General features: G+C 43.6%; 1 protein-coding gene across 3 annotated transcripts in view; it reads right to left on the bottom strand.

Annotated features, from left to right (window-relative positions):
- NDUFAF1 (NADH:ubiquinone oxidoreductase complex assembly factor 1) overlaps positions 1-15610 on the bottom strand; it is a 149559-nt gene that overhangs the window by 72491 nt on the left and 61458 nt on the right. For 2 of the 3 annotated variants that reach the window (XM_086937199.1, XM_086937200.1), the window contains exon 2: positions 3394-4014. In XM_086937199.1, coding sequence (XP_086793325.1) covers positions 3394-3906 — 513 coding nt within the window. In that variant the 5' untranslated portion in view covers positions 3907-4014. Of the gene's footprint in view, positions 1-3393; positions 4015-14815; positions 14946-15610 lie in introns of those variants that run through there. The other variant, XM_086937198.1, reaches the window with a different exon arrangement.

Genomic DNA, 15610 nt, shown 5'->3' on the forward strand with positions numbered 1-15610 from the left:
CATACAGTGGCACAAGTGTCAATGAGAGAATCCGTTCTGATGATGTATAGTTGCCACCTTGGTTTTGTTCGTTTCTCACGCCTGCCACTTTTTGTAAGAGCTGAAACGAGGTGCAGGCTTTAGGCAACTAGGTGTTTGAGAATTCAGTGATTTTATATGTTAGTTACAATTACAGGTTGTGTGCGCAAACCTAAGGATCCCTCAATTGACAAATGCCAAGGGGCTGTTTGGATGTAGGAATAAATCACAAATTGCACATGCCTCAAGTCCATTTAAAAGAGCAGTCATGATAAAGAGTAGCATGTTGATGAAGAAAACTTTGAGGTGTGCGGAATTGAAATGCGTGGAGGTGGTCATCAGGGTTGAGAAGCAAATAGCATGGCTTAAGAATTAATGTAAAGTGGGGCTGGCATAGCGCCTTCTCCACAAACTGTCTGTTATCACCTTTTGCTTTTTTCCCCATGCACAGCATTAAGGGTAGAAGTGGTCAAATACAACTCCACTTTCACTTGTGAAAATTTCCCGAGGCATATGGGACTGACTCACTTAATATCAGAAAGTCTGGGAAACATCTCCAGAATAACGTCAGCTACTTACACCACTCTGCTTCCTTTTCGGATAGGTTTGTGTGATGAATACAAACAAATGAACACCTCATGCAACAAAAAGGGCCATGGTAGGGTACATCTGCTCGTAAAGGGATAAAGCCCACATCAGTATCATAAATATTTGCACTATACTGTGGTGAATCGGAAAAGAAGCAATCAATCATGCCAGCCAAGAGGAACAATGAAAGCATCTGAAATACACACATGTAGGCAAAACACCTATCCAAGTAGGGTCCTCTCAAGCCTTCCTCTGTTGTCTCCTAAATGTCTCCAAAAATTATTTAGCTGCATCCACTTATGTGAAGTTGTGTGTGCAACTCTCATGTCTAATTTTTGCTGGATACTGCAGATCTGCATTCATGCCCATCCTATCAAACTCTTTTTTTATTATATGGTGCAGGACTTGCATCCTATTGCACCATAGCCAGGGAAGATTAACACTCCCTCCCCTCAGATACCCCTTGAAGTACAACTGACGCCCTCCAAATCAGCTCCTGCTCCAAAGGGGAGTCCAACTCTACAAGGACCATACTCTTACTCTCCTTGTTCCTCCTTTACATTCCGTATTCAGTTCTGAGCAACATGAGTCACATACCTGTGTTGCCTTCAGGAACTCCTGCTTTAGGAAACTTTTTCCAACTGAAGGTAAGTTCTTTGTGTCTTCATTCTCTTCGGGGACCCATAGCAATCAAATCTAGGCCATGCAGGCCTGGTCCTCCAGCTACTCGATTTGTTATTCAAGCATGAGCAGTGCTGGTAATAATCCTCCCTGGACCTCTCGGTGTACTTTTTCTCCATCGCAAGTGCCTTCACTTCCTGTTAAGAAAATCGGTTTGTGAGGTCTTGTGTGATTCCCTCAGTCTTTGTCAGGTGATTATCCATTTTCAGAAGTGCAGCATCAATGAAGGCCACTTTCTCCACTTTATCATCCATAGTGTGCAGAAGCTCCTGGATGGCAACTAGCATCTGTAATTTTCTGTGTCTGTAGAAGCATCTTTCAGCCATACCTGTTCTCACCATGCATGAATCTCTTCTCAGCAGGAAAACAAAATTGTCCCGCTTTTGTTCTTCATTTTAGTATCATTTTTTGGGGGGCATTTCTGTGTGCAATAAAAATGCTAACCAGCACCTCCAATCGACAAATCCCAAGATTATTTTGGCAGTCACAGTGCAGAAGCTCATAGCGTTCGAGCCCCTGCAGCTTCTATAACACCGGCACTTCTCCAGATCCGTACGCCATAGCTCCAGACAGCAATGCAAATAGGCATGGTTGCCTGCTTGCTCTTACTGTAACAATCAGAGACTTTAACTGGTTTCTGGTATTCTCACTCCAGACCCACCAGCACCCTGCTACGATGTACCCAGAGCTCTCACCTCAGTAGGCCAGAAGGCCTTCTTGGTTTCCACAGCAAACAAGCAGGGGCTGTGGTCTTGGATTCATTTGTCAGTAGATATTTCTCTTGGGCCTCAGGGACTTAAGCTGCGCTTAAGCTTCAAAGGAACACAGCTGCTCCGCTGGCCAGCTGACTAAGAACACAAGAGACCATATTATAAACCTGGAAATCTGAACTAATGTTTAAGCTCTTAAGTGTTATACAGGTTTTCTGGAGGCAGAGTATCAGGCAGGGGAAGCCCAAATATGTAAACAATGCACTACCCACTTTTCTCCAGAAACAAAGAGCAGTTGCCCCTAAAGTCCCATATCATGAGAAATGAAAGAGGATCCCAGAACACAGCTGTGCAGGCAGGACCATCCTCAAGACACGATAAAGTCATAGGAACTACATCCGCCACAACTAACAGGAGCAATCTTACCATAATATTTTCACCCTTAGTCTCTGAACATTTATGCCTCCAATGTAGCCACTTAGATTTCAGAGGCACTCCTTTAGAAATAGATTTCAGAACTGCTATTTAAGCGCTTATACTCTTGCATCAGAATTGTGGTAATACCCTACTCCATGGCCTCCTGGACTCCACATTGGCACCCTTTGGGGGTATCCTACACGTTGCAGCAGGTCTCATCCAGCGCCTCAGAAAATATGATCACATCAACTCTTTCCTCTTAGGGGGTCCACTTGCCGGCCAGCACCACCTTCAAAACCAGCTACATTTTTACACAGCCATCACAATCAGCAGCCTCGCTTAATTTACACACAAGCTCACCATCTCTGGTGGTTCTGGTCACATCCAAAGCCAGAACATCATAAGGCAGACCATCTAAGCACCCACTTAGGAAAAACATTCCCATATCCATCAGGACCGCACCAATGCTACTCCCATTTAGGAAAGAAAATAGCATCTATTGAAAGAACACTACATCACAGTGCATTAACTGTCCACAACTCAGTTTCCGCTCTGAAAACTCATTTACTCCAATCTTGCCTTTGACCTTACAGTGCTCTGCTGCCGTTTGGCTAGGTTTGTGCTATAGAAATACAGTCTACATACATAGAGAGATGCCGGTGTCTGCTAACTTAATTATGCTCAGTGTGACTTTGTGTTTGACAAATAGCAATATTATACAACAGAGTAAACTTTCAGATGCTAAAGGTTTATGCAAGAAAAAATGGCGACAAAAAAAGGAGAACGGATGATAAAAACCACTATGGAAATGTATGTCCACTTCCTTTTGTAAATTACAAGTTGGTGCAGTGGCACAGATTAGGGATGAAATTTGAAACTATAAACTCAAATATTAAAACTGCATTTTGATCTTAAAATCTGCCATGATTAACCTCAGGTGCCTAAGGTCCAAATTTATAAGAGTTGTAATTTTGCCTACCTGTGGTAGTTTGGAACGCATGGAACAATAGCCACTGTATCTGGTTTCTCCATCCCGGGGTACTTCTGTGTTGAGCGTACCATACAGCAGAGCAGTCTGGTTATTTCTACTTAATTTCAGGTATGCCTCACTTTTTCCTCCAACTTCCTGGTCGGAGGAGACAATCCATTCCTCCAGATCCTGCTGGCTGCGAAACTCCCATAAGACTTTAGTCTGCTCTAGCAAGTATTCTTCCAAGGGTCTGCCATCTGGTCCAGTCACATGATCTATAATCTCTTGCTTTAAAAGTCCAAAATGTTTCTTCACCCCTTCTACACCCTTTTTGAAGTCAAAGTTGATCTTTTTCCAAGGTGGTGTGTTATCAAGGGGTACCCCAGGCCTCCGGTAGTTGTCACGATACAATCTTACTGTAAAGTTGGTGGCTGTATTTCCGAGGAAAGGACAAAGGGGTTTCCACCTCTGGATTCTGAAGAACATACAGGGCCTGTTTAGAAATGTGTGCACCAAGGCCATGTTGAGTAGCGATATGCTTTAATATTCAGCAGTTGGAGAAACGTTCTGGGGTAAGAGACAGTGAAGCAAAACCGCAGTTAGCTTCTAGTTTCCTTTTCATGCATAGTTCTAAAAAAAATAAAGAGAAACATTAAACAAAATACGAACTACAAGCACGCTTTAGTACATAGACTTCCTCACTGAAGTTTTTGACCACTTAAAAGTCGTGAACTTTTATAATCATGACTCCATGGAAAGCACAAGATAGTAATTGGTACGAATAAAGGACCAGAGGTAAGAAATGCCATCACAACAACCACAAAGAAAAGGTGTAAACTACACATTCATCAAGTGTGAAGTAACATAATTGGGAAAATGACAGAAAGCCTGAAGCAATTGGTGCCCATTTTCAGCAATATAAAGAGATTGCAAAAAAGCAGGTGATGGATTAACAAATAATGAATAATATCACAACAAATTAATAATGGAGACCAAACAGCACAAAACAAACGCAGTACAGAGAGGAAGCAGTCAGTTTTGGGTTTAAAGAGATGGCTTAGCTATTGCCATTAGGCAAAGAGAGGATGAGACGGAACTGACACAACGGAGGGTAACATATTTAGAGAATTCAAGTGATATAATTTGGAGGGGGATGCCATTAGGGAAAATAAGAACAATAACAAAAATATGTACTAAGGCACTGCTTTGTACAACTGCATCAAGAGTCACAGATAAATCATTATGGATTAACTGCATGGGTAAATAGGTATCTTGTATCGTGGCAGTAGATAGTTAAGGACAGAATGTGCGGTAATCTAACAGAGCAGTTAATTAGGACCATTGTTCTAACATTATTATCAAGCCACTGATGTGTGCTATTGTGTGACAGGGTTTAGCCACAAACTGAGTTTGACAACAGACGTGTCCCTACATAGCTGAAAGATTATTCTTTGAGCAATAATTTAGAAAACTGGGCATACCAACTCGTAAACCTAAAATGGGCCAGTGGGGGAATCTGCTCCCAAGCGTATCCGGGCAAATACCTGGATGGATTTTGAAAGAGTGGGTTTTGGTGCGAGTTATAAATTAAGACATATGCTATGGTGAAATACATGATCTCTACTATTCTGGAAATGCTACACATTTTTGCTAATTAAGAACCATCGCTCTCAGAGTTTGTGAACTGAATGAAGCATATAGCAAGTCGTATTCATCAAGCGATCAATCAAGTGTCTTGTAAAGCGCGACTGCTCACCTGTAAGGGTCTCAAGGTGCTGAGCTCCTATCACTTGTAGAATCTGTGGTGCTCTCATCACTTGTAGAATCTGTGGTGCTCTCAGAATAGAGAAGATGTTGATAGGGGAAGATTGTGCCTCAGACAAGGAGGTTTAGTCTACAATGAACATGGAGACTGAACCGACTCCACACCCTCTAAAACCATCTCTTAAAAGCAGAAATGAATATTGAAAAATAGTGCAAGGAGAATGACGCAGATTTTGCCCAGTCTGCAACAAATTTAATAGATAATTTAAAGACTTTAACTTATAGGACAGTGTCTATCGCCAGAACATTTGTATAAGTTGCAAATTCTATGCTTGCTATAATTTTATGTAACCAGTGCTCTGCACGAGAATGTCAAGGCCTCGCAATTTGATGTCTGGATATTTGTTGTGGAAAGTCAAAAATAACTTTTTTTTAAAAAGTTGCAAAAAGAGAGGGGCATTTGTATCTAAAAAGGAAGTGTGGCTCAATGGTTAGAGTGGCAGACCTTGATGCAGAGCTCTGGCCCAGGACCAGGGTTCGATTCCCACCTCGGCGGGTCTCGGGCTCAAAAATTCCTCGGACCTGATATTCTCGCCTCAGTGCCTATTCCAATCATGGGTCCCACGCTGCAACTCTGGGCAATAGCTTGCTTAATCTCCACAACGGCCCCAACAGCGCTGGGATGCCTGGCTTCACTCTAGGGGTGCCCAGGAGTGGACACTTCACAGGGAAAGCCAGGAAGGGTTCCACATCGGTATGAGTAATAGCGCCACGAAACCGCTTGGTAGCAGTGCGCTCTACAAATACTTTACATTTACATTTACATTTATATGGGCTTTCTTGTCAGCTGCAATGCTGCGAAGAGGGGACAAGGTCTTCAGGGCATCCAGGTCTTTCTGCAAGCCACCATTATTCACATAGAATCATACATCCATAGAACATTAGAGTGGGAAAAGGCATCGTTGACATATGCTTGAAACATTAAAGAGAATCCATTATGTGCCTATCCCTGTGGGATCAATTCTACTGTGCATTTGCCTGCAAACACCCACGATGGAAGACACTTAATCCAGGGCCAGAATTTCAGTAGATTGCTTACAAATGAAACATTGTGCAAGACAGATGTTCATGAATAGATTAGACTAGTCATATTGAGCTTTTTCCTATAGTTCTGTTGCCAGGATAATGTAAAAACTAGCATTCGGATTTGTATGCAGAACAGGTAACAAAATAATTGCCCCAAAGTAGCCATTTTGTAGTCTGAAAATGCAAAACTGAACTTATGAACAGTGTAGTGAAAACACAACCTGACATTTACCACAAAGTCTTATAGGTCTGGGAATCAAGATCCCTACTCAACCGGTCATCATTAAACATCCTAAAATTAAACATGAACTTACCCAGCAATGGGAGGAACTTATAACCAGACTCTGGGAGGCACCCACCATGGATGATCTCTGAGTGGCATGAGGATTACTATATACCCTGTGATCGTATGGGTAACAAAGCTGTATCATTATTACGCCCCTACATTTATAATTTAGGGCACAGAGTCTCTGGTTTTATTTATTCTTATTGATTTAACTATAACACCGTCAACGCAGAGGGCCTCATCTCCCCACACACAGACCCTCTCCAATTGTATGCTGATTGTTGTCTGCTGTTAGTGTGCGCCCTGAAAGCTGTATTTAAAAATATTGTTTCCTCTTTTATCTTTAATGGTGTTAATGTATCTGATTTGTCTCTGTATCATATGATATGCAATATAAAAGCATTTACAATAAAATATGAAACATCTCAAAATGAGGCTGGGCTCCTGAGAGGGTAGAGTTCAATAGTAAGTGAAAAGGATCAAAGAAGGTAGGAGGAAGAAGAACAGAGTAGAGAGAGAGAGCAAAGGATAGGTGTAAGAGGTAAGAGGTAAGATGCAAGATGTAAGATGTGATAAGTTAGGTGGGACACCACGATGCGGCATAGTAGTTCAGGTTATGGGTAATCATGGAGTTTTATGGGTTTTGAAGTAGATATCCAGTGAGTTCCAAAGTTTCCTTTGTGAGGGGCGCCCTGGTGTGTTTTGTAGAGAGATGGTATCAGCCCCTCGTAGGTTAATCACCCAGTTCAGCCAACAGGCATAGCTTGCCTTTTTGGTGTCTTTCCAATTGTTTAGAATGACTTTCACAGCTGCCGTGAGGAGGAGGTCTAGGAGGGCCCTGCCTATTTCTGGGATTTGGGTTTCCTTTGTAAAGCCGAAAACAAGATAGGGAAGTTCTTTGGCAGGTGAGATATTAAATACTTTGTGGATGAAGTCAAATACTCTATCCCAAAACGTTGAGACGCAGTCGCATTGGAGGATGAGGTGGTCCAGGTCTCCTTTGGCCCTCTTGCAGTTCCAGCAGAATGCGTCAGCGCTTTTTTTGTGCGAGTATAGGCGAGCTGGCGTCCAGAAGACTTTATGCATGAGCCAGAATTTGGCTTGTGATAATGTAGGGCTTATTTTATGGCTCGTGCAAGATCTCCACGCCGTGGACCACTCCAGCTCTGAGATGGAGAAGGAGGCGATTGACGACCAGAACTGTGTTGTTTTGGTATTTAACATGGATGATTGCGGGCTCAGCAATTTGTATAGCCTCGAGACCTGGTGGCTAATTTTATTTAGGGAGGAGAGGAGAGATGGAAGAGCCGGTTGTTTGGATGTCAGTCCTGCTTTTGTAAGGGCTGTTTTGACGTTAACGAATATGTAAAAGTCGGAACTATCTATCCCAAAGTTCGATTGGATTTTTGTAAAGGGCAGAGGGTAGCCATTATCATAGAGTTGGTGGGGGAAAATAATTCCTTTCTTGATCCAGGTTGGGTTGAATAGTGGTTTACCTTTGTAAGTGATTGAGGGGTTTTTCCAAATCACTTCCCACCTAGATTTTCTTATTGATGAATCTAGCAGTTTATCTACTCTTAATAAAGCTATTTTGGTGTTAGTAAATATGGATTTAGAACACAGGAGCTGATTCGCTTTCATCGATGAGATGGGAGGGATGCCTTCCAGGAGCGCTTTTTCAATGTCTAGCCACACCGGTGTATAGTCCACTGGGGGGGTTGGGGGGGGGCGAGGGGACAGCCAATAGGATCCTTGTTTCGCTAGAAAGGCTATTTGTTATCTCTTAAAATCTGGGAGATTGACTCCACCAATGGATTTATCTAATCTCAGTTTTTGCAGGCTGATACGTGCTTTTTTCCCTTTTTAGATAAAATTGTTAATCATTTTGTCCAATCTATTATGAAATTCTTGGGACAGCATCAAGGGCAGCATGGTAATTAAGTAATTTACTAGCAGTGTAATCATCATCTTGACGGTCTCTAGCCTGCCCCACCAAGTGATGAAGCGGAGTGACCATCCGTCGAGGTGGGTTTTTATTTTTTCTAGAGTGAGTTTTTCATTGTGTTGAAGGGTCTCTATGATGGAACTTCCAAATTCTATACCTAGGTATTTGATGTGATTGTTTTACCAGACTAATCCTGATGTGCCTAAAGATTCCCTATTAGTGAATATGTTGAGGGGTTTTACTTCAGATTTATCGCGATTCAATTTGTAGCCTGACTGCCTAGAGTTGGATTCTATCGAGTACATCAGTGCGGCTAAAGAGGTGTCAGTGTTCTCAGTGAATATCAGGATATCGTCTGCATAGGCAGCAATTTTAATACTTTTATCGCCGAAGGTGATGCCACTAATATCTACATTCTGTTGTATGTCGCGGAGGAGAGGTTCCAATGCCAGAAGGAATAGAGCGGGAGGTAAGGGGCAACCTTGTCTAGTTCCTTGTTCAAGAAGGAATGGTTCTGATAGCGAACTGTTAATGGCGATTCTAGCCGAAGGAGAGGCATATAGTGACATGACCATGTCGATAAAAGTATCACCCATGTTGAATATGTGCATGCATTGACGGAGGAAGGGCCACGACACCCTATCAAACGCCTTCTCCGCGTCCAGGGTGATTGCTACTGTGGGGGCATTCGAGATTTTTGACTTCTCCAGCACATGGCATAGGAGTCTCGTATTGTCGTTAGAAAGGCGGTGTTTCAGGAACCGCAACTGTGAGTTATTTATTAAGGAGGGTAGAACGGCGTTTAGTCTGCATGCTAGAGCTTTCGCGTAAATCTTGCAGTCCAAATTTATGAGGGATATCGGCCTATAATTCTTAGGAAGTAAAGGGTCTTTCCCATCTTTAGGTATCACTATTATTGTTGCTTCACTCATCGTGGGGGTGGTTCTGTTTGATAGTGAAAAGGATTGGAACAATTCGAGGAGACGTGGGTTAAGTTGTTCCTCAAAGGTCTTATAAAAATTGGCCGTGAAGCCGTCAGGCCCCGGAGCTTTATTGTTTTTCAATGTCTTGTTTTTCAGTGTCTTAACGGTGGTAGAAATTTCTGCTATGGTCAGTGGCGCCCCAAGTTTGGCTTTGTCAGGGCCGGATAAACGTGGGAGTTGAATTGAATTTAAATAGTTGTTACATTCTTCCATGTTGAATTGGTTGTTATTCTTATAAAGATCCTCGTAAAAGGACTGAAATGTGTGGAGAATGTCCTTATGTTTGGTTTTGGTGGTATTGGACTGGTCTCTGATAGAGGTTATATGGAATTGCTTCCTTTTGTGTTTAAGATAGGAAGCAAGGAGTTTCCCTGCTTTGTTACCCTCACATAGCCTTAACGCCTTGAATTTATTAATCCATACTCCTGCCCTTTTACCAAGGATGGCGTTGTATTTATATTTCAGGTTAGTCAGACGGTCGATAGTAGCTTTATTATTCAGGTCCCTGGAGTGTTGCATCTCTAGCTGCTTGATTGTTGTCTCTAAAGAGTCTAGTTCGGAATTTAATTCTTTATTCATACGAGCCCTGATACCTATCAGCATACCCCTTAATGTGGCCTTAAACGCGTCCCATACCAAGGCGGGATCTGTTTCCAGCTGTGAGTTTATCTGGAAGTATTCTTCTATGCATTGTTCTATGCTTTTCTTGTTCTCTGGCACTGATAATATCTCATCGTTGAAGCGCCACCGTCTGGGGGGGATAAGTGAATGTGAGCCTGCCAATTTCATATGAATACCTACATGATCCGACACCAATATGGGGGCTATATCCGTTTCGTCGATGAGGTGTGTATGTGAGTCGGATATCAATAAGTAATCTATTCTTGAATAAGAGTTGTGAGGAGGGGAATAGAAATTATAGTCACGGCCATCCGGGTGTTGGAGGCGCCATGAGTCATGTGGGTTACATCCCAGCAGTCTACCCCAGTTAAGCGGGACAGAAAGTGTTAACCAGACAGAATTTAACAGCGAAGAAGTAATACAGCCACATTTTCATTTTATTAAAATAAGATTCTATGTCAAAACTTGGTTTGAGTTTTATGATTGAGGAGACCCTCTGCCAGCACCAGATAATTCTACTTGTATGGCCGTTCATTTGTAATTAGGATCATCTGCTGTAACAGCTTTACCATATACACCCAAACCATTGAGGAGTACATAAAGGAATAAAAGTTTGAAAACGCAAATTCGGCTACAGGTCGAGTAACTGTCATTTCTGTGATCTGGTCTCATCCTGGCCGAATAGTTTTAAACACTTCAAATATAAATATATATATATTTTTTTATAAACAAATTTGGTTTTCGTCATGTGACAATAACATGGCATACAATGTAAACAGAGGGTAATGTGTTCAATAACTAGCTCAATGCTGGACCCCAACATCGTTTCCTTTATTCTATGTTATGATTCAGGTTGGAAAAATATTTCTGAAGTCGATTTTGATAGTTATATTTCCAGAGTGCAAGTTAATATAATTACAAGGATATTACACAAAATGAGGGGGAGAGGAAGAATGTAAAAACTTTAAGCAGATCAATAAGAGAAATGTTTCAGGCAGATTAGTGCATTTGGTTTCGAAAGGGAGTGCTGACTCAACAATGAGCCATTGATCTCTTAAAGAATGCTGCATTGATAGAAAGGTATTCCTGGTCTCAGTGTAAGTGCACCGCTGGGGTTGGTAATAATATGATGGGGAACATAGACAAGATGGATGTCAGGAGAGGGTGGGTGATATTTCCCCCAGGGGTAAATTTAAAGGTGGGGGAGGTTAAATGTGGACCGATATCAGGGTTCACCAGACAAGCCAGTGCTGGAGTAGGGTGTGGAAGGTGATTTCAAGAAAGTGTGGCAGTCTACAATCTTAGGGTTATACTCTAGCTGCCATTGTGGCTGAGCCCACAAGCCATCGGTTGTCAGGGACTGACAAGGTTAGACAGGGAGTTGACGGATGAGGATAGAGATGGGTGAGGTTGGTAGGAGGCTGGCTCAGTATATAGTGACCACCTATGGCGAGGCACTATGCACTGAGTCCAAGCAACCCTTAATGATAGTGTTTATGTCCCTGAAAACCAAAGCTCTCAAGGGGTAGCTGTGGAGAGCAGCGAAGGCTTATTTAGTAGGGTGTAAAGCAGGTGTGTTTACCACTATAGTCAGTAAGCATGCTTACACATAAAAAAAAAAAGAACCTGACCAGGTGAGTATGAAAACACTTTGTATTTATTAGACACACACTAGACATTAACTTGGTATATCTACTACCTAGAGATATCAAATACGCACAAGAAATATGTCAGAAATAGGTAAGTATCATAGAAAAACACAGAGCCGGACCGAGTGGCCAAACCGTATACTTAAATACTGTTATGTGAGGTAAGTACCAAAATGGGACTAATACCCAAGGATGTAGGACCCCAGGGGAAGCGCAGAACCACAGAAGGTGAGTAGCCAGGGACCCCAAGGGTCCAGGTGCAGAATGGCTACACCAAGTCAAACGTACGTAGGATAGCACAGGGTAAGTCAAGGGTGGATTTTTACAGTTCTAGGACCCTTCACAAAGGACCCCAAAAGAACCACTTGGATCAAGGAAAGTTGCAGAGTCACCTCACCTATGGATACCAAGGGAGCCAGGATACCTACACCAGGGAGCCCAGGTGCATAGGGGTGAAGTGGTGTTGGAAACGCCAATGGAAGATTAAAGAGAATCAGCACCTACAGCTTCTCGTGGACCAGGCCAGTGGAACCCAGGTGTGGAATCCAGACGTGAAGAGCCTGAAAGCGCAAGGGACAGAGTCCAAACCACCCAGAGGTAACCAGGAGGCACAGTAGCACAATACCATACCTTGTTGGAGGATATTGCTGTAGCACAGTGAGTTTGAATCAGCAGCTGTGGAGCGCAGGAGCCATTCACAAGCTGTCCCACGCCGGTTGATGATTGCAGGAAGGTCAATGGCCGGAAGGATCACCAACAAGCCTTGGCAAACTCAAACAACGGTTTGCTGGCGAAGATGCTGTATTGCAGACCAGCAAGGTCTGTTGGACTAACCCAGCAAGGGTAAGTCAGAGGCGGCCCACAGCACTCAGGAGAGCCAGCAGGAATCAACAGAGCCCCCTTGAGCACTTTCTGGCAGCAGGCACAGGGAGTTGCAGGGAAGCCTCAGCAGCACACAGGGGATGAAGGCCCACGATGCAGGCAGGTCGTCGTTCTTGGAGAGGTGAGATGCTGGAGGCTGGGACTGCTTGGAGCTTGAAGATCTTCCATGAACAGAGCCAGTAAGCCTTGGCAACAGCAAACAGATGCAGTGCACAGGAAGTGAAGACTGAAGAGTGATTACAGACGCCCAAGTTGCAAGGAAGAGTGGCCAGGCCTATGGAGAACCAACAAACCACCACCTGTGTTACACAGCCAGGCGATGTACGTGGCACAACAGGATCAGCAAACCGGTCGTCAACATAGAGGTGCCTAGTGGAGTGGCTCCTTCACTTCAAGGGAGATTCCATCTGGCTTGGATGAAGGCACAGACTTTGGTGACTTGGACAATGCACAGCCACAGAGTTGCAGAACTTGAAGAAGCACAGGGATGAAGATGCAGCAGGAATCATCCCACCAAGAGCAGTCTTGCCCTGGCTTGAAGAATAGAGTTTTGTTGTCCACCAGCAAAAGAGTCTTTAAAAAGTATTCAGACAACAAGCAGTCAGATCTTGAAGTTGTTGTCGGGACGAATCTAAGGACCTACGCTCAGGAGAACCTTTAAGTAACCATAGAAAGGGGAAGGACCTCTTTGTGGTGACCCACCTGTCAGTGGAGGGTGATGGGGGAGGATGGGGGGGTGTCAGGGATGCTACTGAGCTGGCTTAGCCAGTCAGATGCTCTCAAGGGTCAAGATTCAAGGTGGCAGAATCAAGTGGACACCTGGAGGAGCTCTCTGCATCTCCCTAGAAAGCAGCTGTCCAGCTGGACACACCCCAGTCCTTTGTGTGGTTTGGCACCAGAGTGGGAGGCAAGGGCTCCTAAACTGGGCAAAACTGGTTTATGCAAGGAGGGCACCAAAAATGCCCTTCAATGCAATCTGGAGGTGCTTGCAAGAACCCCCACCCTACCTTATTCTAAAGGAGATAAGGTCACACCCAGGCCCGGACTGGCCGTAGCGGGCACCGGGCAATTCCCCGGTGCGCCGCACGGGTGGGGGCCAGTTTTGGGCCCCTGGGGGCCGATTTTGTTACAGGACCGTTTTTGCAGCATAGCTGCAAAATCGGACCTGTAACAAAATCGGCCGAAAACCGGCCCTGGCAAAGAGCTCGGCAGCACCCACAACCCCCCGGGGGAAGAGGGGCCGGCCGAGCACTTTGCCAGGGCCGGTTTTAGTTCCCAGTCCGGCCTTGGTCACACCTCTACTTTGCAGGAAATAGTTTGTTCAGCTTCCCTTGCCCGAGTTAAGCTCATCAGCAGGGGGTTGAACACTGTCTAGGGTCGGCAGCAGCCCCCAGATTTTGTAATGGAGGAGGAGGATGCCAGGGACAATATCCCCCAACAGATTTTGAAGTGCCCTTTTTAGCAGTGGTAAAGTGCGCAGAGTCCTAAAAGCCTAAAAAAAACTGGTGCGGAAAACCGAAGGGTGAAGGCTAAAGATTTAGCGATGACCCTGCAGAGCGGGCCAAGTCCAACACACAAAAATCCAGTTCCAGGCCACACTACAGTAATTCTGTCAAAAAAAATCTATGTCCTATCAAAATGTCACATATATGGTTAAAATAAAATAACCCTGCTTTACATTTAATAACCATATAAATAAATATAAAGAAAATTGACACTTCTTGGGTACCTCATTGCAACTTTATCAGGGTATGTGGGTATTCTTGAATATTTCATGTTCAAAAAAAATATTGCTTTCTATAACGGTGACTGTCCCACGGTTCAGTAATGTAACTGCGTGTTCTTAATATAGGCATGGATGAATGTCGACACTCTTTTTTCATCTTCAAGTCTTTATCATACTTGTTCGTAACGTGTTCTCCTATTTACATCTTTTGGTGGCACGGCTCGTGCTCCGGCACTTAGAGCCAATGCAGATTATGCCCTTTTCTGTCAAATTCAACCCCGGCCCCCGCCCCTCCTTTCGAGGTTTAGTGGCTTCTAAGCCCTTCCAACTAAACCGCCCCATTTCATGAGGGGTATTTTTCACTACACCTGAATTTTAGTCAAGCTGAGGTTCACAACGTGAAAGAGAAATAAGTCTCTAAAAGAAATGAAGTGTCACTTGGAGCACTTGATGGAACACCCACAAATCCGTTTCGATGTAAAGTATTACCTGCAGCGCGCGGTTTCATCCACTTACGCATTACTTGCAGCACGAGAGCCGGTATCAGCTGAATATAAGCTCTTCACCATCAGCCTCAAACCTGACAGTACTTTAACGGTGACAAAAACGGGACTCAAGGTGGCGCTTGAGAATCTGGCCAATATCATGATAATAGAAAAAGGACTATAACTTGTGTTTGGTAAACAGTAGTATCCATCTTGGAAAGGACAGGAAGCTAGTTGACATCAATTGAGCTTTGTCAGCACTGCAACTTATTTGAGCATTGCAGGAGAGATAGTGTTGCCTTTTCTCTACAAATACAAATGAATACCATATTAAATAGACGTTCCTGCACATAGCAAGCAAGGCATTTGGTAAAACAATATTCTTTCTAGGTCTGACCAAGTCATGGCTTTGTAATGAAATCATGTAATGAAAGAAATTCACACAGAACAAGTATTGGCAAAGTCAGTGTTTTTGGTATTAGCTGCTTGTCTTTTGGCTTTATCAATGCTTGTTTTGTCATAGTTCTTGCTAAACTTTATTGGTTGGGGAAGCTGCCAGGCTCTTGTTAATCTAAAAATAAATTGCCTAAATGCTAAATATTTTTCAATCTTATAAGAAATAATTTCCATAGTGGTCCCTGGCGCTGAAGAGAACTACTTTGTGTGCGGATGTCCTCTTTACTGCTGTCACACTCACAGAAGTTAGCTAACAAGGGGGTTGACCCGCTGCACCAAACTGTATGCTGCAGTGGGAGGAAGAACAAGCATTTGTAAAACCAATAGGTCTCGGCTTTGGGAC

The sequence above is a fragment of the Lissotriton vulgaris genome, chromosome 9, assembly GCF_964263255.1.
Source record: "Lissotriton vulgaris chromosome 9, aLisVul1.2, whole genome shotgun sequence".
NCBI classification, from domain to species: Eukaryota; Metazoa; Chordata; class Amphibia; order Caudata; family Salamandridae; genus Lissotriton; species Lissotriton vulgaris.